This window comes from Lissotriton helveticus, chromosome 4_1, assembly GCF_964261635.1.
Source record: "Lissotriton helveticus chromosome 4_1, aLisHel1.1, whole genome shotgun sequence".
Taxonomy (NCBI): Eukaryota; Metazoa; Chordata; class Amphibia; order Caudata; family Salamandridae; genus Lissotriton; species Lissotriton helveticus.
This window is the reverse complement of record NC_136063.1, coordinates 360,478,692-360,506,045: the sequence shown is the minus strand read 5'-3', so window position 1 is coordinate 360,506,045 and position 27,354 is coordinate 360,478,692. Positions and strand designations below refer to the sequence as shown.

The 27,354-nt window shown below is 44.6% G+C and overlaps 1 protein-coding gene across 1 annotated transcript in view; it reads right to left on the bottom strand.

Moving 5' to 3' along the window:
• Window positions 1-27,354, bottom strand: part of SYBU (syntabulin) — a 224,979-nt gene that overhangs the window by 114,380 nt on the left and 83,245 nt on the right. Inside the window, exon 3 of the mRNA XM_078686870.1 lies at window positions 5,826-6,023. Within this exon, the coding sequence (XP_078542996.1) occupies window positions 5,826-6,023 (198 nt within the window). The remainder of the gene's footprint in view (window positions 1-5,825; window positions 6,024-27,354) is intronic.

The following is a 27,354-nucleotide window of genomic DNA, read 5'->3' as shown; positions in this document are numbered from 1 at the left end:
GGCACTGGAGGAGAGCGTAAGGGCCGGCTTCGCCACTTTCGATATCCTGGCAACAACCAGGGGCAGGGGGAGACCCTCGGGTGGCCTGTCAATATGGGTGGGCATGCACTTGGGCGTCCAGGCTGTTCAAATACCAACTAACTCTCCCGATGTCCAATGTGTATTTTTAACGCTTCAAGACATGACCCAGGTGGCCATATTAAACATTTATTCAAGACCACTCAAGAGTGGGCAAGAATCTGGCACTATTGATGTATTAAAGCAATTCATACAGTCACTTGACCCCTCAGTCGCCCTATTAGTCTGAGGTGATTTTAATTGTCAGTTTAAGCCCCTCGTGAGTCCAGACTTGGGAGAGCTAGACGACAAGGACCAGTTCTGGCATGTTCCCGACCCCCAGATCCCCCCTGTCAGAGCATGGACCCCATTGGTCCTTCAAATTAAATCATTCTTCCTTACAACGTCTCTGCGGGCGTGTAATGGGAGGCTGGAGCCAGACAGACCGGGGTCAGCTACGTTCAATAGATTAGGGCAAACTTCTATCATTGATTACATAATGATGGAAGCTAGACACTGGGATAGGGTGCTGGAATTCAGGGTTTACCCTAGGCACGACAGTGACCACAATGCCCTCGTCTTAACACTCAAACCCGGGAGTTTTGGGCTAACAAACCCAGCTCCCGAACCCAATGGCGCTTTGCCGCCTCTTTTGATATCTATTAACAGGCGGAGGGTTAAATGGCCTTATTTTCAGGGCTCTCCTACCAAACTTGCTGAAATATATCAGATAGCTATACCCCAGCTTTCAGATATGGGGGATATAGGCAATAAGAACTTAGATCCAGACTCCCAGGGTAGAGCCTTGGAAATTCATAAGCAGCTGGTCGTCCGACTTGCGGACGTGTTCTGTCCTGTGGGTAGAAAGAAACTCCACCAGGCCAAGACACATCCCTGGTATGACGCCCAATGTAGGAAAGCAGAAAAAGAACTGCTGACTGCAATAAAAGCTGAAGATAGAATTAGTTTTAGGAAAGCTCGTCTTGTGTATAAAAAGGCCATTTCCAGGGGAAAGAAGGACTGGGAGTAGAATAGATGGGAGGAACTTAGATCTGCACTCTCATGTAAAGATTTCAAGACGTTCTGGGCTATTGTTAGCTCGGGTCTGAGCGGGGGAGGACCAGCCCCACTTCCGAATATAGCGCCTTCAGTGTGGAAAGCGCACTTCGGAGCATTATATGCCAATTCGGATGAAGAGATTATACTCCTTCCCAGTCCCGAACCCCTCCAGGAGTATAGATTGGTGGGGATGACGGACTTGGTCTTGGGGGAAACTGTGGCGTCTCCTCTGTTGACCATCCCGAGGCCCCGCCATGAGTATTGATTGGTGGGGCCCTTGGATGATGAACGGAGGCAGGACCCCTTGGCTTTTGGGGACGAGCACCATCCGGAACGGCTGGAGGACATCACCCTGAAGGAGGTCGAGTCTGCAATAGCAAGACTACTACCTAACAAGGCCCCCGGCCTAGATAAAATGCCTGGGGATTTATTCCGGTTCCAACCCAAAATATGGGCACCGTATATGGTTGTCCTATTTAACGCATTTCTAAAGGGGACCGACCCACCAGGCACCTGGCTGGGAGCTGAGAACGTCCCTATCCATAAGAAAGGCTGCCCGTTAACCCCATCAAACTATAGGCCCATTAGTCTCATAGATACCACACAAAAACTAATGGGTAGGATCATCTTAGATAGAATCCAGGGGTGGATGGAGGAAAATGAGATATTGACCATACTCCAGGCCGGGTTTAGGACGGGCATTTCAACTCTGGATCAAATATTTTGGCTGCAGGTTTTATTTTGGAAAACGGTCAGAGTGGAGGGTGGCAGCCTCTATCTCATCTTTGTTGACCTACGGGCCGCTTTTGACCTAGTTCCGAGGGAGAAGTTGTGGAGAGTCTTAGCAGACTTGGGTCTTCCGCCTTATTTATTGAACATTCTAATCAGACTTCACACTAGTAACTATGCCCAAGTCAGGTGTGGGAGGCACGGTGATTTGTCGGCACGTTTTCCTGTCTCGAAGGGTGTATGCCAGGGGTGCATCCTGGCTCCAACGTTATTTTGTCTTTACATCAATGGTCTTGTGGACCATTTACTTGGTGTAATTGACAATGACGCTCCCAGGCTGGCCACCGGGCGTGTGCCCGCTCTGATGTTTGTGGACGACACTTTGTTGTTATCTAAAATATCATCAGGCCTCCAACGCACTCTGGATGGCTTTGCAGCCTTTTGTGCTTCACGTGGATTGGAGATAAACTTGGATAAGACCAAGTTTATGATTTTCAACCCCCCCGAAGCAGACCCGTCCAAACCCTATTCTCTATGGTATTCCCCTAGAAAGAGTCAAGACTTTTGTCTACCTCGGCATCACCTTGACGGAAAACTTTGATTGGGGTTCCCAAATTTCTAAATCAGCTCTCAGGGTATCCCAAGTAGCAGGGGGTATTAGCAAAGTCCATAGAATCTCAGACTTCAAACCGGCAGCCCCGGTATTGAAATATATCGACTCCAGGCTAGAACAGCCTCAATGTATGGTGCTGAACTTTGGGGCCATAAAAGTACATCTAATCTCCTGAGGGTGGAGCAGGGATTTATGAGGAGGCTTTTGGGCTTGCCACTAAGTACACCACTCATCCCCCTGCGACTTGATCTGGTGCTGGAATCAATAGAAGAGCTAGCAGCAGCACGGCCTATGCTCTACTGGAAGAGACTTTGGTCAGTGCCCGAATTAGCATCTTATAGAGAGGAATTTTTAGAGGTTAGGGCTCTTCTAAAAGGCAAGAATATCCCGTGGCTGCTTCACATCAGGGCTCTCAGTACCCGGATTGGTTTACTTGAGTTCTGGGAGACCCCTGAGATGTGTTGCCCGGGGATAACCAAATCGGAACTCGTCCGTCAGCTGAGGCACCAGAACTTACTAGCTCTACAGAGTTCAGCTACCCTGGGAAGACTGTCTGCAGAGTTCCTCCTAGTAAAAACTGAATCGCGATCGGAGGAATTCCTAGATGTAATTTACCCACCCCTTGCGAGGAAGCTTTACATACAGCGGAGGCATGGCAGTCTACCACTCAGGGCATTTACATGTAAATGGGCAAAATCAGAAAATATGGCCTGCCCGGCATGTAACTATAAGCGAGAAGATTTCTGCCATGTTATGTTTTTCTGCCCTGCGTATGAAGTTATAAGGAAATGCTGGTTGATTCCTTAATGCAGGAACCTAGGTTTCAGATATTGCATCCAAGCCTGTAGGGTTTTAACGTATGATACTCACCCCCCTATCGTCTTTGCTGTTTCTCGCTTTTTATTTGGCATGTGGCGTAGAAGGAAACGTTTTGGATAATATCTGTGTTTAATCATGAATTTTATATTCTCATGTCCTTGATAACCATTCAGTTTAATTAATTTTTATGTCTAATATTGACTTGGCCTTCTATTTATTCTTTTAATGATCCGTGCTTGTTTGTATGTATTTTACTTGCACTTTTATGGTCTGCTGACCGAAATAAAGTTATCAATGATGATGAAATCATTTTTCAGTGTCAGAGAGTGCACGAGGATTCGGAGGATTCGGTGGGAAGTGGAAAAAATTAGAAAAGCCGGTGAATAAATAAAGAGTATACCTGTAGGTGACGAGAAAGAAGAAATGACGGAAACAAACATACACAAGGAATAAACCCAATTGAAAACCTACACAGAGTTAAAGTGTAAGTACAGGTAAAGAAGGTACACAAAACAGTAACTTGGCAGTTAGAGGTGTGTTACTGCATTTGCATTAATAGTCACTTTACAAGACTTTTGAATGTGCTATGCACTTAACTGGGCAATTACACTTTTGTGAAGGCTTTTTTTTCACGGGGAGAGAAATGAAAAAGGGTAGTGGGTTGCGATTCATTTCAAGTCTGTTACACTCATTTATTTCCTCTCCCATGTGTAATGCAAGGCACACTCATAATTGGGGCCTTGCTTACTGTCAAACATGTTGAGAAACCAAAAAAAAAACATTAAAAAAAATCCCTGCTAGTTTTTTTCCTGCTAAGGGTAATAGCTTTAAATAGTACAATTTGATGTTTACAGGCCCATTTTGTATTGATTTGATACCCATTTCTCTTCTGCCTGGTCATGAAACTAGTGTTCTAAGCGGTAAATCCCCCATATCCTGGCCAGACAAGCCATCTACTCCACCGGGCATATCACCGATTGGCCCTTGGAGGCCGGTTTTGAAAGTAAGGACCCTCGTGGTGCTTCTGTCACTTTCCGCAGTTCCACGGGATTACCTTCAGCAGGCAGATGTGATTCTAGAGAGCGGGAGGAAGGGGAGGCGAGAGAAAGCACCAGAGATGGAGAGAAAAGTGATGGAGACGGTGAGGGAGAGAGACGGCAGAGCGATGGGGGACATATAAAGATACAGCAACGAGAGGAGGCGAGCCTGCTGGTTTAAGCAGTGTTTCAAGGCTGCCCTTTGCACACTGCACTTGCGGCTCTGGGAGACGCGGCCAGGCTTAGTGAACTATACATTGATCCCAAGAAGAAATGTCAGCATGCCACAGGCAGCATGAGCGATGCAGACGGATCCGCCCAGGGCGGGTATTCCGTGGTTTTCTGTTCTGGGCAGCACTCATTGGCCTGCTGTTCTGGCCTTCTACCACGAAGTATTGCTGAGAGAAGGAAAACATTCCTGATTCATTCTTTCTAAGTTATCATTTGAAAACCTTTTTTTCTGTAATGTGTGGCTCCTTTTGAACTGCAGTTTTTTAGATGCTTTTTCTTGGGGGCGGCAGCAAGGGGGTTGTGGGGAATCGTCGCTGCGGCCAGAAAGTTAAACGCTGCTACACTCTGAACCGAGAATAGTTTCTAAAATTAAATATTATTGAAAGCAACAAGATTCTCTGCCGTGGTCCGCACCATTTCGCGGAACTGCGCTGTTTCGCGGACATACACCGGCCCCAAAGCACTCCACGTGTTGCTGACGGGTACACACCGGCTGCCGCGGCATCGCCTGATCAAAAGCACCGTTTATAGAAACCGGGGGCATAAAAAGTCCGTGATTGTGGGTTCTACAAGCTGACACGATCCCATGTCAAGATATCCAAAGAAATCAGGAGATATGTTGATACTTACTGATTTGTGTATTATTCAATAACAAGAACGCGTATCGCATATTTTCACATATTTCCCCTCTCATTTTATAAGCACTGACACGTCACCTTGGCCAATTGGAGCATCATATCAAATAACGCATTACGGTCCGAATTGCGAGTGGCCCGTAATAATCCCCTTTATTTCCCTTCTCTGGAATTACCATTACTGGCTCCCGGTAATCCCGGAATGGAGAGAATAATGGAGATGACAAGTTGTTTTGGGAAAATTGCGCGGGAATAAAATTTGCAATGCTGATTCTTCCTTGCCTTCTCCCAGTATTTCACCCGGAGCCTTCACCTCCCAGCAGCAGATGACATGTCAGGGTCAAACTGACTGGGCTGCAGTATTCCCAAATAATTTATAATTCTGATGGGTCTAGTAACTCAGGTTAGCAGCCCCATCGAAGTTATGGGCCACTGGCAATGAGGCCTACTAAGGAGGACGTCCACTTGGATGCAAGGAATGGCCCAGATCTGGCCATCATTGGCCACTCTTCCAGCAATGGTTTCTCTAGTTAAACACTACATGGAAAAGTTCATGTTGCAGCACTGGCTAAAACCAAGCTGTGAATCAACATTACCAGCATGCTGTCCAGATGAGTAAATAATATGGGTTCTGTGGGTGGGTACCTGGCTTGGCAAGGCTTGTCTTCTGTTCTTTCTTGTGCCGACCAGACTGCGTGCTTCCATCGCCAGTGCTTGCAGGGCTCAGCTTTTTCCTGGCATATTCTTCCTCGCTGACGGTGTGAAAACCGATGGGGCTGTTACCGGCTTCAGAAGGAGTCTTGACTGGGGACACAGACTGGCTGCTGGGACAGCCCGTGTCATCTGAAATAGCAAAAAGCAGACTTGGTTCAAATGATCATCATTCCTTTGAGAGGGGAACGGTACATTTCTTGCAATATTAATAAATCACAGTCCTTTGCATAGTTTAAGAAAACAACATCAGATCTAGACAAGTAATTCACCACTTGAGTACATGGCTACACTTAATTTGTCTATATGGATTGTCCATATTAAGCAACAGTGCTGAAAGAAAAATACTTGAAAAAAGGCAAAGACGAACCCCAAATAATTATGGTAGATACAGTATTCTGGGTAGATCGAGAGTCCAAAATGAAGTTGCATCATAGTTAAGAAGCATGATGCAATCTGGTTGTTCCAGTGATTAGGAAACAGAAGTGAACAAGCATTTGCAATGCTTCGGAGAGTTTGAGCTATTGGCATTGTAAATCACAATGCCTTTTATTTATGTTGTTTTTAAAACAGGTAAATAAAAGACCTTGTTATTTACAATTCCAATAGATTAAACTCTTGCAAATGCGAGACCTATTGCATTGCAAAATCCGTGCTATAAAAATGGAAAAAAAGTGTTAACAGCAGGCAGGACAAAGCTATTTGAGAAAATATTCATCAGGGACTGTAATTCAAGCCTACAGAGTAACAACACAAGTAACAGGGGGTGTCGCCATGGGAGGTTACAAAATGAGACAAGCAGGGCCGGACTGGGAACCAAAACAGGCCCTGTCAAAGTGCTTGGCCAGGCCGGCCCGCTGCCGAGCTCTTTGCCAGGCCTGGTTTTCGGCCGATTTTGTTACAGGGCCGATTCTGCAGCTATGCTGCAAAAAGGCCCAGTAACACAACCGGCCCCCAGGGGCCCCAAACCGGCCCCCCACCCGTGCGGCACACCGGGGATTGCCCGGCGCCCGCTACGGCCAGTTCGGCCCTGGAGACAAGGCAGTACTAAGGAGGCACTACTAAGCCTTTTAACCAATGAACAGCCACAGTTTACAGTGGAGAATGACACAAGCCAATGAAGAAATGTGGGCGGCTCTTCAAGTCCCTACCTCAATATAGCATGCCTCGCAGAGCAGCACATGCGGTGCCCAGGCACGACCTAAAAAGGAACAGCTTTGTAACAATCATTTTGTAAACAAGCCCACAACAGGATGCGGGGAGAGTAAGACTTGCTGGAAAGTAAGACTTTATGTATCATGGTGAGCCCAGGAATCTGAATAAATCAGTTTGTTTTTAGAACTTTGAAGATAGTATAGTGGCCTTAAACTGAAAATTCTGTTTGTTGGTTATAAATGATTTTTCCTTCATTAATGAGAAAACCCATAATTCAGGTCTAACAACACACAGTAAATGGTCGGCCTTGGAGTCATAAGGAAAATAATGACCTTTAAGTTCCTGCAAAAGTATAAGTGCAAAATTTCACATACTACAAGGTACAGTGGCATTATAGTTGTCAACGATATTATGCAGCTACCCATAATAGGACTAAAGTAATTGATCTTCCTATAAATCTGGTGTCCAATGGCAGTGTTGTGGAGTCAGATCAAACTGGATTTTCAGAATAACCATGTGAAATGCATTTACATAAAGGAACATAAATGCACCTCATTGACATAGCCTGTGGCTATCTTGAAATCCTAAAATGGGTCCGACCTTCTTGGACCTGCATAGTACCCCTCTGGTTCAAACTAATTGGAGCTTTCCAATATCACGAATTTGGTAACCTCAAGGGGAAGTGTATTCTTTTTTTTCTGCACAACCAAACAACTCTAGTTTAGTAGACTCCATATTTTATTTGAACAAATGTATCTATAGTCGCTCTGGCACTCTGGGTAGTTGGAATGGTATAAAAAGCTATAGGCTTAAAGATTAAACATTCAGAATTAAAATTGGATATTGAGCACACTGGTTGAAATGAATGTATCTTGAAATGTATCATTAGTTACACAATTATGGCCTTCTGGCTCTAAAGGTACAAGGCACATTCCAACTCAGTTGAAGCATCAAGCATGCAAAGTGAGATCAAACTGAGACTGTGTTAGGTGATCTACATTAGGGGCCCAATGTAGGTAATCCCAGATTACCGATTCTTAAATACCGAATCATACCAATTCGGTATTTAACCACTTGGCTGCTATGCGTTTTCCCCCCCGGTGCTGGGATCCTCCATTTTCCATTATTCATGACGAGCTGGGCTCGTCATGAGCGTGCGAGGAGGCTACACCATGACGAGCCCAGCTCGTCATGAGCGTGGAAGGGGTTAAGAACAGGCAAATGGGATGTAGGTACATTTTCTTAAATAATTACCGAATCGTTTTTTACCGATTCGGTAATTGCCATTCATTCCTATGGGCCTGGTGGCCCATAGGAATGAATGGCAATTACCGAATCAGTAAATACTGATTCGGTAAATGGGGGAAACATTGAAGGGTGGCAGGGTGTCACTTTGACACCCTGTTGCACCCATCAAATGTGTATGGGTGCACATGTTGCAGACATACATGCCCTAAGGGCATGTATGTCTGCAACATGGCACTGTTGGAAAAGCAAAAAAAATGCTTTTTATAAGGTTTTCATTATTTACCACCAACTTCTAGTTGGTGGTAAATTACGAATCCTAAGATGGGAAAAGCACTCATTTGAGTGCTCCCTACATTTCAGATTCGGTAATTTACCGATTCGGTATTTTTAAGAATCGGTAATTTACCGAATCTGAAATGAAGCCACCTACATATGAAAAGCCTAATTCCGGTCGTTAACTGCTGAAATTCGGTAATTTTGGCCGTTACCGACCGGAATTACGCTTCCTACATCTGGCCCTAGATCTCATACATATATCTCATTCATTGACCTGATGGTCAAACAGTATTCGTTTACACTTGCCACAAGATCGTGTGGTATGTAGTTTTGGTAAACTCCAAACATAGGTGAACATTATGTCTTTTCTCACTTACGATGTGTCCGGTGTTTGCTTGCAAATGGATCTTCTTGTTCCACAACTGATAATTGAGCGGGATCTTCCCAAGTGATGGGAACCGATTGTGCAAGAAAGAGGATTATAATTTGCAGTGGGCAGTCGCCCACCAGAAGGAATAATAAAACTAACTTGGCAGGATATACCCCAAAAAGTCACTACGTTATCTTGAGCTCAACCCCTAGGTAGCTATGGCACAGAGTAGAAAGGCTTAACTTAGGGCAATGTGTAAAGTATTTATGCGGTACCAAAACATTATTAAAGTGAAAACACCAAACAGTAAAAAATCTCAAACCGAATTAGAAAAATAGAATAACATTTAATAAAGAAAAGGATATCAAAACAACAAAAAAATCAATAAGAGGAACTGGAAACATAAGCTTTTAATAAAAAGATTTGTGAAAATAGCGCCATAAAGTGCCTATGTTAGTCTATGGAAGCAGTGAACTGGGACCTACGTGCGATTTCAGGCTGCCAGCTATAGAGAATAGGTAAAATATACCAAGCGGGTTTGTCCCAGTCAAAGATATTACCTTATTTTACTCTCTGTTATAGTGCTCAAAGCAAGCCTGAAGCTGTATCCAAAGAGGTTGCATTAAAACCGAACACCCTTGTTGTGAGGTCATACTAACGATTCATAGCTCATAAATCCAAAAAGTTTCCTTAGTCCCACCCTTTCAGGGTTTCTGGAGAAGCTCTTCTGGGTCACTTCTAAGGCTTCCAGGAACCTCAGAGACTCAGGACTCACTCCAGCAGAACCCAGTTGTAACGGCTAAACTGGTCACTTCAGGAAAAATGCCTGTTGCAGTTTGTTGTGTCCCTGTACCCACGCAGGAGGTTGACCAAATGACCCTGGGAGTCCACTTCTCAGTCCTTAGTATAACTGGGATCAGGTCCAGCCCTTCAAGCCACCACACAGAACACAGACATCAGGTTCAGTCTTCTTCTTGCTTTTTTATGGTTCAGAAAGTGTATCTGGGAGCTTTGGGTGAGATTCCAGCTCTGAAGTTTTCACTAGTAGATGGGGTGACTCCTAGATACTCATTACCGGATGAGGAAAAAGTTCCTGGGGGCAACATCCCCACTTTTGCAGAAAATCCTGTTTGCCCTACCGTAGACTATCACACATTGCACCATTCTACGGGAAATACAAGGTACCACAGGCCTTCTGCTCTTGGATGGAGTTTGTGTACCAGTCAGTGGTGTATTTAGGGAAATGAGTAGTGCCTTCCTCCTAAACTACACCACTCTGCTGGTTCTGGGGCTACCCCCACCCTCATAATGGGACTTAGCCAGACTGAATACTATGTTTTTCCACATCTCAGGTCTCTCCCTTATACTGTGTCCATTTCAAGATAATGAAGTTTCTGGAACTCTGTCAATTAACGTTCTTGAGTGAATGGGGGATCATATGCCATACACCCAGCCCATACTGTCATGCCACTAAAGCCATTATTCTGCTCTGGGAGCAGGGCCGGACTGACCACCGGGCAGTTTGGAATGCTGCCGAGCTGGGGGCTGATTTCACTGCAGTGGGGGCTGATTTCGTTCATGGAGACCTGCGTGTGTTTCGAAATAATGAAAGCAAAACAAATTTTGTTTAGTACACGCAGGTCCCCATCAACAAAATCAGCCCCCAGCTCAGCGGCATTCCAAATTGCCCGGTAGCCAGTCCGGCCCTGTCTGGGAGAAGGTTCACACCTCATTAAGATCAAGACCTTTCTGCACAGCTGCAGACAGGCTAATGCAAAATAGCCTCTAAGAGCTTTAGGAAGGGAAAAAACAACAACTTTGTAAAAGTTAGTTTCCTAAATATTTGGCAATAATCTAAATTCACCATTGCATTGAACTTGTAATAAATATTAAAAATATAGTTTGAATGAATATTCTAACTGATTCCTGTGAAAAGTTGCAGATTAGAGTTTGAATCTGCAATTCAACACTCCAGGATCCACCTGGCGCTCTGCTAGTAAAATAGCTTTTGGGGACTGGTCATTGTAGGAACATGCTAACTTTAATTTAGCAGATGTTCCACTTTCAAATATCAGGTACACCACCTTGTGGGCAATAAGGTGTACTTAGGGGTGACTTATTTATATTTGAAAGCTGGGTTTCTGAGCTGCTAAATGGGGTTATTGTGACTGGATTACCAGCTGGTTTATAGGCTGCTGCAGTCAATCTACACATAGTAGTTCTGAATCCGTGCTTGGAGGTCAATTCTGTGATGTCACAATAGGTGCTGCAGTCCATAGGTGGCATTTAACTTCCCAGGCCCTTGATACATTTTTCTATAGCAACTACTAGGGCTTTCTGGGCAAGTCAAAGATGTCAATCCGAGGTAAGCCAACTTAACCATGTTTAAAGGGGAGCAGAGGCACTTTATTTCTGTTTAGCAGGGGTAACGTGCACAGAGTTTTTTTGTCAACAAAGCAGATAGGGCAAACCTTTGGGGTAAAAGTACGTCAACAATGGTCTGATCCTCCAGATTGCAGAAAGCTACAAAGTGAGAGCAGGAATAAGTTGGCTCGTTGGCCATGAATCAAGGGATCTCTGAAGATCTTCATTTCAAACCAATGGATGATGCTGGTTATGGACAGGGATCCTGGTAGGCTCCGGTGTGGAGTTTTTATTTGTCTATGATAATACCCAGGCCATCAGTGTTTTTATGCAGTGTTGGATGAATCGATTCCACAAACCTGCAGCACAGATATGAATGCCCTTTTCCAAAAGTAATTGTTTTCCAACAGTGGTTTATATGTACAAGAGCCCATGCAGGATGCAGCAGCCCACAGCTAGTAAGGTTGAAGATGATGAGGGATTACTGTGTAAACTTCATATGGGTAACAATTCTTACAGGCTCTGCAAATAAATTAATAATGTTCTGACCACTGATCCTCTGTTGCATGTTTAGGGCTGTTGGAAGTCATAATCAAGCTTGGAAGTGGATTGGGTCATTTTTCCCTGTATTTATGAAATGGCTTGGATCCAAAGTAAATGTTTTAAGGTGTGGGATCCCAAAAGACTCTGCATCGACTCCTACTCTTTTCAATATTTATATGATACTCCTAGCAAACCTCATCCAAAGCCAAATATTCACATTCATGTTTTATACTGACACGACGCACATCATGGTGTTGTTTGCAAAAGCTTCAGGTGTGCCTGTGCAGAGCTTTCAAAATTGCCTGAGAACAGCGTCAGAATGGATGAATACTTATTCGCTCAAATGGAATGTACCTAAGACAGAGATGCTGCTGTTTGAGGCGCATCCCTGACCTGGTTCCCTGATTAGTGGCCAACGTGAGTGGGTCCTGCCTGGTAAGTGGGTCCTGCCTGGTAAGTGGGTCCTGCCTGCCTGTCCTAAAGAAGCTGCTTAGAAAATTGCCAATTTTGATGGATACAACATTATCTTTGACTAAAATAATTGAAGTTATTAGGTCCTCATGTTTCTGTTATTTAAGGATGCTCCATAATGTACGGCCACTATTATGTGAAGGCTCTCAGTGAATGGTTGTCTGCCAAAGTATATTACTGCGTGTTGACTGTTGTAATTCCTATTGTTTAGGACTTTAGAAGAAAGCTATTCAGAATATACTTTGCAGATCTATAATGTTGCAGACAGGGCTGTACTAGGTCTGCTCTCCACAGTCACACTGACATCTTCATTGGCTTGTGGTCCAGCCCTCTGATTCTAATATAGGGTTTATAAAGGAAAGAACCGATTTTCATCAAATTAATTCAATTCAGACTGATTTGTTATTCTCCCTGTCAATAATTCCGTTCGATTGAAGCAAGGCTACTAGTGGTCCCTCATGTTTGACACTCCGGGGTGGTAGTAGGCCTTTTTTATTTCTGGCTCCCAAACTGTGGAATGCCATGCAAGATGCTCTACGGACCTGAGTAAATCTTCCAAACACTTTCTAAACAATTTGGAAACTTGGCTCTGCAGCTGAACTTTGAGCATATTTTCATTAGCACCAGCACACTCCTTTGGGTGGCTGTTTTGCACTTAATAAATTGATTTAATTTCATTTTGATCATTTCATTCACTGCCAAGTTGACTTGATCTTTCAGGATACTGGCTATATAGAAGTTCAACATCAAATTATTTTACTGTCGTGCATGGTGAAGCGGTTGTCTTCCAAGCGGAGGCATTAGAAGAAAATAGAAGAGGTTGCCATAGGTTTGCAGGGCAGGCAGAAACCTTACAACATCATTGTTCCCCACTTTCTTATCATGGTCACCTGATTAAGGGCAAATAACTGAGAAAGACTACTGTAGGAAGGTGGATATCTGACTATGGTTACCCCCAACTTTTTGCCTAGTGTTTTGCTGGTTTTTGACTTAGTTGGCCTGGGATCCTGCTATTCAGGACCCCAGGCTTACTGCTCTCTCTGTTAAAATGGACTCCATGTACCCTAGGTACATATCTAATTGGATACTGAGTCACCTTATCAGTCCCTGTACAGTATACCGTAGGTATCCAGGGCATAGGTGTACCCAGGGCCTACCAGGGGCTGAAGCATGTATTATGCCACCCCTGGCTGGCCATCCAAAACTGACACAACTGGCTGCAAGACAGCTGGGGCAAGGTGGTGTAATCACCTTTTGCTGTAGATATAGTATACCTATATCTAAACCTAAACTGGACACATATATTCCTATCAGTCACTCCTATGGCAGGCCTTATCAATCCTGAAGGCAGAGTGCTTGGAATTATGTGAGATGGTGCTCTGGCATGAGCTGAGCCCGTCTGCAGCTTGCGGAACCAAGTCCTCCTAATAGCTGTTCCATGATAACGCTATACCATATACTCTTAAGTGCATTATCAACCTCGCGGTTAAATGCTAACTCTGGTATAACATTATCAAAACATGTCGAGTAAGGTGTCATACAAATTGGAATACTACCCCCTCGCCAATTCTGGCGACGGGGGTAGCATTCCACCCTTCTAGAGGGACACGACATGTATGTAACTGTGAACCCCGGTTAAAGTTAACTCGAGCCTTGGCATCACAAAATGGATGCTGCCACCACAGACACAAGTCTGACCTCCTGCTGCTGGGAGTCCTTCCAGCGAGGGCGGCTTGGACAAAGGGTTTCCTGCCTTGGGAGGTGCTAGCACCACCCCAGACAGGATTTTGTGTATTGGGTAAGATAGGCCTGAAAGGAATGAGACATGCCTGGGGCACACAAGGTGTCCTGTGCATACACCGGTTCAAACCAGTTGCTGGGTCATCCCTGCCCCAGCTCTGGCGCGAAACCGAACAAAGGATAGGGGGTGTAACCACCCCCCTTCCTGGTCCCACCCAGGGGAGGGACCTAGTCAGTAGTGCAGCCCCCTTTGGCAGGATAAAGGTAGGAGCTGGTCCCATTCCAAATTAGATTAATCCTGAACTACTCTACAAGAAGAAACTCTGGACTTCGACGTTCTGCTCCACAGAAGACTGAAGAAAATCTCCCTTGTGGGCAAGGAGTGTCCACCCTGCAACTGCAGGCACCATCAAGCGTCCAGCGGCTTCACTTTGTCGTCTTCCCTCGAGGATCCAGACTTCAGAGCCCGATGAGACCCGGATTCCCAGACCTCTCCGGCCTCAACCTACATCTGCAGCACAGCTGAGACCCGTGGGTGCGACGAGACATGTGGGACCAGCCATCTTGAACGAACCTGCACTTCGCTTCCAGCACGACTTCCGAGGTAAACTCAACTAAGTGCTTTAGGGACTGAGAAGCCCCAGCCCCGAGCAGCCCCTGCACTGAAGATCAGCCCTCCAGCATCCACGAGATCTGCGTGGGGTCCTTCTGCTTGTTTGCTGCTCGACGTGTTGTCTGGTCAGTTGCCGGCTGGCTAGTGGCCTCCTAGACGACGAACCTTGAAATCTTCGCTGCTGGTCTGGTTGCTCCAGACTGGCCCTTGCTCCCTTCCAAAAGAGGGGCACCCCGGACTCTCCTAGTCCGCACCAGACGCTTTCTCCACTCACCACATGGGTTGCCTTTGCCAAGGCCTGTTGACGCCGATTCCGGATCCAACACCGCCGACAGCGAGAGCCTGCGTGGGACAGCTTGTGCCTCCCTCCTGGTCATCGAAGACTCCTCCTGGTCCACGTGGCTGCAGAGTCAAGCGTCTAATGATAGTTGGATAGATGCACAGCTCAAGGGTTAGTACGATATCTGGAACAGTTATGAAAGTTTCTGGTGCACCGGAGGGTAACGTCGAGGGTCCCACGACGTCTATACAATAGTGAAATAGTGAGACTAGACGAAGTCTGGAATCATCCCCAGCGGGCACACACTCAATCGTCTTCTGAATGAGGAAGACTTCCGTTAAAGGTTTTTCTCAAACATTCATTTTATTTCATATTGTCTTTAAAGTTGGGAGATTCACATTAAAGCAAGTTTGTCTTGGTGGTTTATTCGCAAACAACTTGGTTTCATCAGGCAATGTCCGTTTCAAAATTACCAATGCATTTCGGGCATTTAATACATGCCCTTCATCAGGGAGACGACACTACAAGAAAATACATAGTGAATAACCATTACTGTGCGGTAAAAAAAACGAGTGAGCAAGCATTTAAAGCAACATGTATAAATATTTGAATAGCATGGTGAACTGATAAGGTGGCTTGTCAAACTTAGTTTGCCAAAGAAATTATGACGATGGAGTGAAGAACAGTTAATGTGAAGGGTAAAGACGATACCACTTACATGCCTTTCGGGATGTCAGGTTCACTCTGTAACAAGGAAAAACAAGTGGGCCGATATTACAATCTGTCCGATGTCTGGTGTCTATAACATGGTTTAAGAAGTGGTTTGATGAGAACAGGGGTGAAACTAACCTGGACAGCTAGATTTCAAGGATTGGTGATCCGTAATCTCGCTTCTGTGTTTGCGGCACGAAAAAGTCGGTCGCGCTTCAAAATTCAAAAAAAGTGTGTTCCGATCATGTGGGTAATCACGTGACCATTGTGGTTAAAGAAAGACTATCTGACTATATGTGGCCCCAATCGAGTAACGGGGGTAAAAGTGAACTGATAAACCTGGTTACCTTCACACAGAGGGGAAAAAAACATTCTCATGGGTTCTCGGTCAAAAATACAATTGAGTTTAGGGTTTGAAAAAATAAGGTTAAAGTGTCGGTGCAGGGACTCGATCCGCTGTGTGTTGTATGCAAAACATATGGAGTTCGGGGATCAGTGGATCGTGCCACAGTGGTAGTGGTTAAAAACGACTAGTGTGAGGCCCTAAGCCTGGTGTCGGTGGGGAATGAGTGTTGCTATGGGTGTCGTATGTGTAATGTACAAGCGCAATAGGCACAATAGGTGATCTTCGGAGCAATTCATTATAAGTAACATGCAAGTTCAATTCTTTCATTCAAGCCCATCGGCTTCTGGGTTGACAGTTTCTGAATCCACTGATTTTCTCTGCGGAGTAAATGTCTGGAATTATCACGGCCTTCAATCTTGTGGACAGTTTCCAAAACAATGAATTTGATCTGGGAGACATTGTGTTTCTCTTCTGTGAAGTGCTGTGATAAAGCTGATTTGGTGTTTTTCAGTCTAATGTTTGACTTGTGCTCAGTTAGTCGCACTTTTATGCGGCGCTCGGTCTTGCCCACATACATCTTCCCACACGGGCATCGTATCCCGTATATTAGGTTGCTCGATTCACAAGTCGCATTAACCTTAAGTTTAATTCGATGATCTTTGGATGGATGGTTTATGCTGCTACCTCGGATGATATTATTACAATGGCCGCAGTTTAAGCACGGTTTGGTTCCTGAATAAGTGGTTTCATCCGTTGTGGGGTTTTGGAGGGTTTCTCCCAGGTTTCTAGCTCTGGTGAAAGCAAATAGTGGCGGTTGACTGAATGATTGTTTAAAATCAGGTTCGAGGTTCAGTATTGGCCAATGTTTGCGGATGATTTGCTTGTATCTTTTACTGGCTGTGGAATATTTTGATACTACCACTGTGCGTGTCTGATCTGTTTTCGGTTTATAGGTGAGTAAAGTTGTTCTGTTTATGTTGTCGATTCTCTGTCTTGCTTGATTTACCACTGTTGGCGGGTAACCTCTTGCTAGAAACTTGTTGGTCATTTCTTGTAATCGTACCTCGAGTGTGGTTTCCTCCAAAGTTATTCTCTTCACTCTAGCCATTTGGGAGAATGGTAGGTTCTTGATTAGGTTTGGTTCATGGAAACTGGAGTGTAATAACATATTGTTTCTATCCGTTGGTTTCACATAAAGGTCAGTTGTGAATCCCGTGGGAGTTCTTGTCACTTTAACATCCAAGAAGTTGACTTCAGTGTTAGATGTAACCCATGTCAATTGGATACGTTGATCAAAATCATTAAACTTCATCAAAGCCTTGATGAGTTTCTCCTCAGTGTTGGTCCAGACGATGAAGAGATCATCGATGTATCTCACGATCATTTTAAGATTGTCCGTCCATTCATTGTTAGATAAAATGTGTTGGTTCTCATACCACTGCATGAAGATGTTAGCATACACAGGTGCTGCCGAATTGCCCATAGCCATCCCGGTGAGTTGTTGATACCAGGTTACGTCTGTTTTGAAGTAGCTATGATATAATATGAAGTACATCAACTCCATAAGGAAAGTTTGGAAGTCTAAATCCAATTCTGTTCGAAGTAAGGCTGCTTCCATTGCTTCAATACCCATATCATGGGGTATGCTGGTATATAGGCTCCGTACGTCTGCTGTGCATAGAATGATACTTTCAGAGGGATTCAAGATTACCTGCTGAAGTTTTAGAAGAAATTGGGACGTGTCCTTGATATAAGTTTGCATTGCTTGTACCGTAGGCTGCATATATCTGTCCAGTAGTTGTCCGATGGGTTCGTGTAAACTTCCTTGTGTAGATACGATTGGTCGCATTGGTGGATCAAAGGTGTTCTTATGAATCTTTGGGACCAATCTTAATGTAGGGCTTCTAGGATGCGTGGTTGTCAAGAAATTCTTAGTTCTCTCATTGATGATACCTTGTGTAAATGCTGTATCAATGATGGATTTGAGATCCCTCGAATATTCTGAAGTTGGGTTGTAATCCAGTCTCCTATAGGTGTTGATGTCCGTGATGTGTTCCATCACTTTGGCGTTGTACATGTCACTGTTCATAATTACAATGGCTCCCCCTTTATCCGCTTTGGTGAACTTGATCAATTCATTGGAAGCCAGTTTTTTTAAGGTATCTAGATCCTTCTGGGTGGTGTTACGACTTTTAGGTTTTTTGTGTGTGATCTTGTGTAGATCTTGTTTCACAAGGTTCTCAAATAAATCCAAGGTTTTATGGCTGGTCGGTGCTTGGAAAGTACTGTGAGGTCGCAATCCACATAATTGGTCCTTGTCAGGCTGTGGACGGTCAGGCAATGTATTATCAAAAAAATGTCTCAGTCTCAATTTACGCATGAGTTTAAAGAAACTCACCTCCAGTTCCAGGTTGTCCGTAGTAGCTGTTGGTACAAACGATGTACCCTTTTGCAATAATGACAGTTCGTATGGACTGAAGTTCTGGTCGCTTATGTTGATGACTAATTGTTTTGTGGTTGGTTCTTCTTGGTTTTTCTCTCCTTCTCCTTGTCCTTCTCCTTGGTTTTTGCTGATGTACTCCGAGTTGTAGGTGGGTCTCTTTCTTTGTCTTTTCCTTGTCCCTCTCCGGGGTCTCCTTTTTGGGCCTGACCTTGTTCTAAAAAAGGATTTGGTTCGGAGGTTTTACTGGTAGTTGGTTCCTCCATTGGTGTTTTATCTTGAGGTGTACGGGTAGATTGAGGCTTACGTGGTCTCTGGGTATCACTGTCAGTGGAGGATGTATCAGTATTAGACAAACTTGCTTTAATGTGAATCTCCCAACTTTAAAGACAATATGAAATAAAATGAATGTTTGAGAAAAACCTTTAACGGAAGTCTTCCTCATTCAGAAGACGATTGAGTGTGTGCCCGCTGGGGATGATTCCAGACTTCGTCTAGTCTCACTATTTCACTATTGTATAGACGTCGTGGGACCCTCGACGTTACCCTCCGGTGCACCAGAAACTTTCATAACTGTTCCAGATATCGTACTAACCCTTGAGCTGTGCATCTATCCAACTATCATTAGATTATTGTTCACATAGAGTCCACAGGACGGATGGCACGCATCTAACCATTACAACCAAACCAACCATGAGCAACTATGAGGATATATCGAAAAGCACGGAAGCCAGGGCCTCCACGTTTGCTTTTGAAACTAAAGATGCAGATCAAATTTATTCCTTAATCAGGGAAGAACTTTCGCAAGACAGCACAAGCCGATCCAGAGAGCAAAACGTAAGACATTTACTGTACCTTTCTAAACGAAAAACGAACCAACAACTCCATGCAAGTACATTAATAAGGTACCATCGGAACGCACGCATACCACGTGGCCTGAGGATTGCACTAAAACCATCCCTCTGCAAGCATTCCAAGAAATTCCAAGAACGCTGGTATGAGATATTGAACAAGTGTTCATTAGATCTCATTTTGTTAATCATACAGGAACTATCCAACATCCTGGAAGAACTTAGTACGGAGATAGAGGAAACATCAACTGAATTATCTAAAATGATGACCGAGGATGAATTGAAAAACACATTGGAGGACATCAAAATCCAAATAGATCGCCACACCAAGGAAATAAACGAACGCAAAATTCGTAAATACAAAAGGGACACTCTTGATTATCGCCTTGGGGAAGTCTACACATGGGCAGACATCTATGCCCAAAAACGCAGAAACCGCCCATACAATTCTAATACTGATACATCCTCCACTGACAGTGATACCCAGAGACCACGTAAGCCTCAATCTACCCGTACACCTCAAGATAAAACACCAATGGAGGAACCAACTACCAGTAAAACCTCCGAACCAAATCCTTTTTTAGAACAAGGTCAGGCCCAAAAAGGAGACCCCGGAGAGGGACAAGGAAAAGACAAAGAAAGAGACCCACCTACAACTCGGAGTACATCAGCAACAACCAAGGAGAAGGACAAGGAGAAGGAGAGAAAAACCAAGAAGAACCAACCACAAAACAATTAGTCATCAACATAAGCGACCAGAACTTCAGTCCATACGAACTGTCATTATTGCAAAAGGGTACATCGTTTGTACCAACAGCTACTACGGACAACCTGGAACTGGAGGTGAGTTTCTTTAAACTCATGCGTAAATTGAGACTGAGACATTTTTTTGATAATACATTGCCTGACCGTCCACAGCCTGACAAGGACCAATTATGTGGATTGCGACCTCACAGTACTTTCCAAGCACCGACCAGCCATAAAACCTTGGATTTATTTGAGAACCTTGTGAAACAAGATCTACACAAGATCACACACAAAAAACCTAAAAGTCGTAACACCACCCAGAAGGATCTAGATACCTTAAAAAAACTGGCTTCCAATGAATTGATCAAGTTCACCAAAGCGGATAAAGGGGGAGCCATTGTAATTATGAACAGTGACATGTACAACGCCAAAGTGATGGAACACATCACGGACATCAACACCTATAGGAGACTGGATTACAACCCAACTTCAGAATATTCGAGGGATCTCAAATCCATCATTGATACAGCATTTACACAAGGTATCATCAATGAGAGAACTAAGAATTTCTTGACAACCACGCATCCCAGAAGCCCTACATTAAGATTGGTCCCAAAGATTCATAAGAACACCTTTGATCCACCAATGCGACCAATCGTATCTACACAAGGAAGTTTACACGAACCCATCGGACAACTACTGGACAGATATATGCAGCCTACGGTACAAGCAATGCAAACTTATATCAAGGACACGTCCCAATTTCTTCTAAAACTTCAGCAGGTAATCTTGAATCCCTCTGAAAGTATCATTCTATGCACAGCAGACGTACAGAGCCTATATACCAGCATACCCCATGATATGGGTATTGAAGCAATGGAAGCAGCCTTACTTCGAACAGAATTGGATTTAGACTTCCAAACTTTCCTTATGGAGTTGATGTACTTCATATTATATCATAGCTACTTCAAAACAGACGTAACCTGGTATCAACAACTCACCGGGATGGCTATGGGCAATTCGGCAGCACCTGTGTATGCTAACATCTTCATGCAGTGGTATGAGAACCAACACATTTTATCTAACAATGAATGGACGGACAATCTTAAAATGATCGTGAGATACATCGATGATCTCTTCATCGTCTGGACCAACACTGAGGAGAAACTCATCAAGGCTTTGATGAAGTTTAATGATTTTGATCAACGTATCCAATTGACATGGGTTACATCTAACACTGAAGTCAACTTCTTGGATGTTAAAGTGACAAGAACTCCCACGGGATTCACAACTGACCTTTATGTGAAACCAACGGATAGAAACAATATGTTATTACACTCCAGTTTCCATGAACCAAACCTAATCAAGAACCTACCATTCTCCCAAATGGCTAGAGTGAAGAGAATAACTTTGGAGGAAACCACACTCGAGGTACGATTACAAGAAATGACCAACAAGTTTCTAGCAAGAGGTTACCCGCCAACAGTGGTAAATCAAGCAAGACAGAGAATCGACAACATAAACAGAACAACTTTACTCACCTATAAACCGAAAACAGATCAGACACGCACAGTGGTAGTATCAAAATATTCCACAGCCAGTAAAAGATACAAGCAAATCATCCGCAAACATTGGCCAATACTGAACCTCGAACCTGATTTTAAACAATCATTCAGTCAACCGCCACTATTTGCTTTCACCAGAGCTAGAAACCTGGGAGAAACCCTCCAAAACCCCACAACGGATGAAACCACTTATTCAGGAACCAAACCGTGCTTAAACTGCGGCCATTGTAATAATATCATCCGAGGTAGCAGCATAAACCATCCATCCAAAGGTCATCGAATTAAACTTAAGGTTAATGCGACTTGTGAATCGAGCAACCTAATATACGGGATACGATGCCCGTGTGGGAAGATGTATGTGGGCAAGACCGAGCGCCGCATAAAAGTGCGACTAACTGAGCACAAGTCAAACATTAGACTGAAAAACACCAAATCAGCTTTATCACAGCACTTCACAGAAGAGAAACACAATGTCTCCCAGATCAAATTCATTGTTTTGGAAACTGTCCACAAGATTGAAGGCCGTGATAATTCCAGACATTTACTCCGCAGAGAAAATCAGTGGATTCAGAAACTGTCAACCCAGAAGCCGATGGGCTTGAATGAAAGAATTGAACTTGCATGTTACTTATAATGAATTGCTCCGAAGATCACCTATTGTGCCTATTGCGCTTGTACATTACACATACGACACCCATAGCAACACTCATTCCCCACCGACACCAGGCTTAGGGCCTCACACTAGTCGTTTTTAACCACTACCACTGTGGCACGATCCACTGATCCCCGAACTCCATATGTTTTGCATACAACACACAGCGGATCGAGTCCCTGCACCGACACTTTAACCTTATTTTTTCAAACCCTAAACTCAATTGTATTTTTGACCGAGAACCCATGAGAATGTTTTTTTCCCCTCTGTGTGAAGGTAACCAGGTTTATCAGTTCACTTTTACCCCCGTTACTCGATTGGGGCCATATATAGTCAGATAGTCTTTCTTTAACCACAATGGTCACGTGATTACCCACATGATCGGAACACACTTTTTTTGAATTTTGAAGCGCGACCGACTTTTTCGTGCCACAAACACAGAAGCGAGATTACGGATCACCAATCCTTGAAATCTAGCTGTCCAGGTTAGTTTCACCCCTGTTCTCATCAAACCACTTCTTAAACCATGTTATAGACACCAGACATCGGACAGATTGTAATATCGGCCCACTTGTTTTTCCTTGTTACAGAGTGAACCTGACATCCCGAAAGGCATGTAAGTGGTATCGTCTTTACCCTTCACATTAACTGTTCTTCACTCCATCGTCATAATTTCTTTGGCAAACTAAGTTTGACAAGCCACCTTATCAGTTCACCATGCTATTCAAATATTTATACATGTTGCTTTAAATGCTTGCTCACTCGTTTTTTTTACCGCACAGTAATGGTTATTCACTATGTATTTTCTTGTAGTGTCGTCTCCCTGATGAAGGGCATGTATTAAATGCCCGAAATGCATTGGTAATTTTGAAACGGACATTGCCTGATGAAACCAAGTTGTTTGCGAATAAACCACCAAGACAAACTTGCTTTAATGTGAATCTCCCAACTTTAAAGACAATATGAAATAAAATGAATGTTTGAGAAAAACCTTTAACGGAAGTCTTCCTCATTCAGAAGACGATTGAGTGTGTGCCCGCTGGGGATGATTCCAGACTTTGCAGAGTCAAGCGTCCACTCTTCACCTGATCGCGACGACGACATCTGGTTCCTTCCTGGTTCCACTCCAGTCACTGGCTAGTGACTGTGAACACTGTCCCCTCTGCTTTCAGGTCCTCTTCTTCACCGATCCACCCTTGGATCTCACCGGACATCTTCCTCCTGGTCGCCTGCAGCATCTTTTCTTTCAGGCTCCATTGACTTCAACGCGAGAACCCGACACACTTTGACACCTATGCACCCGCAGCCCGGGGGTGAGGTAACGAGAGCATTTCGGTGCTCAAGGGTAGTTTTACTGTCCTAGTGTCCAGTTCCACAGTCGTTTTAGTCCTACCTAGTCAGGATTGTCCGTACTTACCTTTTACTTGAACTGTACTGTCCATAGACGTTGTTACGCATCTCGCGTGTGAGTTCACACTCTGCACCCGCGTCCCGTGGGCCTCCTATTACTTACCTAAGGTTAGGATAGCATAGTCCCAGCGGTCCTGCAGCCTCTGGACAGCTCCATTTCTTCCATCGACTCTCACATTCCATTTACTTAGTATATGGTTTGCCGTGCCCCTAGGGCACCATTGTAATTTTGTGCAACTTGTCGTATTTTTCCTAAGAGATTGTCATGTGCTTAGCCCTCTGATCTCATAAAGAGTTCAGAGGTGTTTGTTATTAATAAATATACTGTTTATTTTCATAACAACCTGTGTGGTGTCCTTTCATCTGGTATTCAAGGGGTTATATTGTGGTAAAACAGCTGGCTTCACATGCTAAAAGAGTTTAGCCTAAGACTGCTTTGTCCATGCTACCATTAGGATAGCTGGTCTATAAGGTTGACTTACAACCAATCACCATAAGGGTTGTTTGGACTGATACAAGGTGATCACTAGAACTAGTGAACATCATATATCAGGCCAACTTCTCACATTGGTGTGCAGCGGTTGGGATTTGAGCTTGCTGTTGTTTTTACCACGTATAATCTTGAAATATCATAGAAGGATCACATAAGGTAATATAGGTACATATAACAAGCTTAGAAATACTCTGAGGTCTACTGAACCAGCTGTAGTAGTAGAAAGGGCCTAGCACACCCTGACTACAACTCTTAGCAAGGGATCAGTAGGAAAACCCATAGTGTAGGTAGGTGCATCACTTACACCTCACTAGAAAGCATGTCTGCCCATGGAGAGACTTCAGAGACTCTCCTAGTGGTTAGTGACCCTCCACAGGTCCTTTCCAGATATGCAGCTCTCAGTTTCCAGGAGATTAGACAATTGTGTACCTCCAGGAAATTGAAACAGGGTTCTAACCCTACCACTCCTTTTCTGTTAGGTCTCTTAGCGACATATGATGCCAGAAGGGCTGCTGACATAGACCCCTATAATCCAGATAGGAGCATGCCCCCCTTAGAAGGTACTCGTGGTGATCCAGACCTCCCTGAAACAGAAGATGTAGAGGAGGAGGAGGAAGAAGAGGACACCTCTGGGGATGAGGCAGACAAAGGTCCTGTGGTAGTCAGCAGACTAACCAGGGCCAACTTAGACATGCATAGGGAAGGAACTGGGGGACCCCCAGTGCTGACCCTGAGCAGGCCTAACTTTGGGGTTAGGAGAGATAGATCTCCTTCTAGGGACTCCAATAGATCTGTGCACTCTCATGCATCTGCTCAGAGGAGAATGACTTCCCCCTCAGAGGAGAGAGCATGAAGCAAAGATGAAGGAAGCTAATCTGAAGATCCAAAGGGAAGAGCTTGCCCTTGCTAAAGAGAAGCTTGCCTTTGCTAGAGCGCAAAAGTTGAGTGGGGTAGTCCCCACTGGTGGCAGCAATATCCCTAGGGATAGAGAAAGGGGTTTTGATACTAGAAACCTGAGTAAAATAGTGCCCTCCTATAAGACAGGAGATGATATCCACAAGTGGATAACTGCCTTGGAGAGAGCCTGCAAAGTACAGCAGGTACCCCAGAGTCAGTGGGCAGCTATATTGTGGCTCTCCCTTGAAAGTAAAGGTAGAGACAAGCTCCTCACTGTTAGAGATGAGGATGCTAATGATTACCAAGTCTTGAAAATGCACTGATTAATGGGTTTGGCTTAACCACTGAACAGTACAGGTTAATGTTCAGAGACAACCAGAAAACTCAGGCTCAAGATTGGACTGACTTTGTTGATTGTGCCACTAAGGCTTTGGAAGGCTGGTTACTGGGAAGTAAGGTTACTGATTACACAGGGTTGTATAATCTAATTATGAGAGAGCAAGTCTTAATTAATTGTCAGAACCAGTTATTACACCAGCACCTGGTAGACTCTGATCTGACCTCTCCACAAGAATTCGGTGAGAGGGCAGACAAATGGGTCACAACCAGGATTAGGCCTAAGAACCAAGGTGGTGACCAAATGAAGGAATCAACCAAGCCTCAAGAGAAGGGTGGGAATAAATCTACAGGTCAAACCACATCAGGGCCCCAAAAATCCTCTGAGGGGGGTGGGTCCCAGAATCCTTCCAATACCCAGAAGAAACCTTATTGCCATATCTGCAAACAGTTAGGCCATTGGGAAACTGACAGTAGTTGCCCAAGGGCCAACAACAATAAGGAGAACATACCCCCAAGTAACACTTCCAAACCTCCTGTTACTACTAGTAGTAATTCCCCAGGTGGTGGGAGTGCCCCCAATAATTTGGGTGGATTTACTTTGGGAGTTCCTGGGGACTCTGGCCTAACCAGATCCCCTAACTCAGATACTCTTGTCTGTGAGACTGGCATGGGGTTTGCCAACTTCACTGATTGTCCCAACACTTTGGGCAAATACAGACAGGAGCCCCTCATCAATGGTTTGAAAGTTGAGGCCTATAGAGACACAGGGGCTAGCATCACCATGGTGACTGAGAGTCTAGTCCCCTCAAGGCAGTTTTTACCTGGTGCCACATACCAGGTGACAAACATTGATGGAGTGCAGAAATATCATCCCATGGCAGTGGTAAATCTCAGCTGGGGAGGTGTCACTGGCCCCAAGAGAGTTGCAGTGTCATCAAACTTGCCTGTAGATTGCCTACTGGGGAATGATTTAGAGATCTCAGCCTGGGCTGAGGTAGAGCAAGAAACCCATTCTAAAATGGTAAATCTTCCTGAACAGGTTAGGAGGGCTGAGCCAGTCTCAGCCCAATCTCAAGTAGATTCCTTCCCTGAAAAGGTTAGCAGGGCTGTAATGGTAACAGCCCATACCCAAACTGAGTCCCTTCCTGAAAAGGTTGGTGGGGCTGTGATGGCCACAGCCCAAACTCAAACTTATTCCTGTGTTGTGAAGCCTGAAACTATAGATCACTCCACACAAACAGAGAGCATTGAGGAGGAAGAGAAATCTCCCTCCCACCAGACATTAGGAAAAGATCCGCCTCCTCAGGGAACTGATCTTACCCCTTGTGAAGAAACTGCCCCAGAGGTAGTCAGGCCTAGCCAGGCAGAACCCCTGATGTCAGTGGACCCTTTCAAGGTGGGACCCAGTCTGGAACAGGTAACCTGCCCCTCTCTACCCTGCCTCAGTCAGCCCAGGGCTGTGGAGGTCAGGGAGGCCAGTGGTGGACCCCAAAGGGCCCCCTGTCCAAATGAACCCCCCAAGCAGCAGATTAAGGGCACTGAAGCTAGTAGTCCTAGCCAAGTGAAAATAAAACAAACTCCTGAGGGATCCCCCTTAAAATTAGTTAGGGACCTCCCACAGATGGACTCTGTTGGGCACAGCCAAACTTGGGACCTAAGGGCCCCAGACCTGACCTGTCCCTCCAGTAAACCAAACAGAGGGACCCAGCCTCCAGCTTTAGGTAGCCAGAGGTTGACCCTGAGAGCTCAACACAACTCAGTCGTGGAAAGAAAGGCCTATATGGTGGATGATGATTGGAGGAAGCTGAGCCCAACATTAGTGGAGCCTCACTTCAGTACTCCATCTCAGCACCAGCCTTTTACTTTGCCAAAACACACCACAGGTAGAGATTCCCTATGGTGGAGACCCTCAGATACCCTTAGGGTGAGGGATTGCTTAGTGGACCATGAGA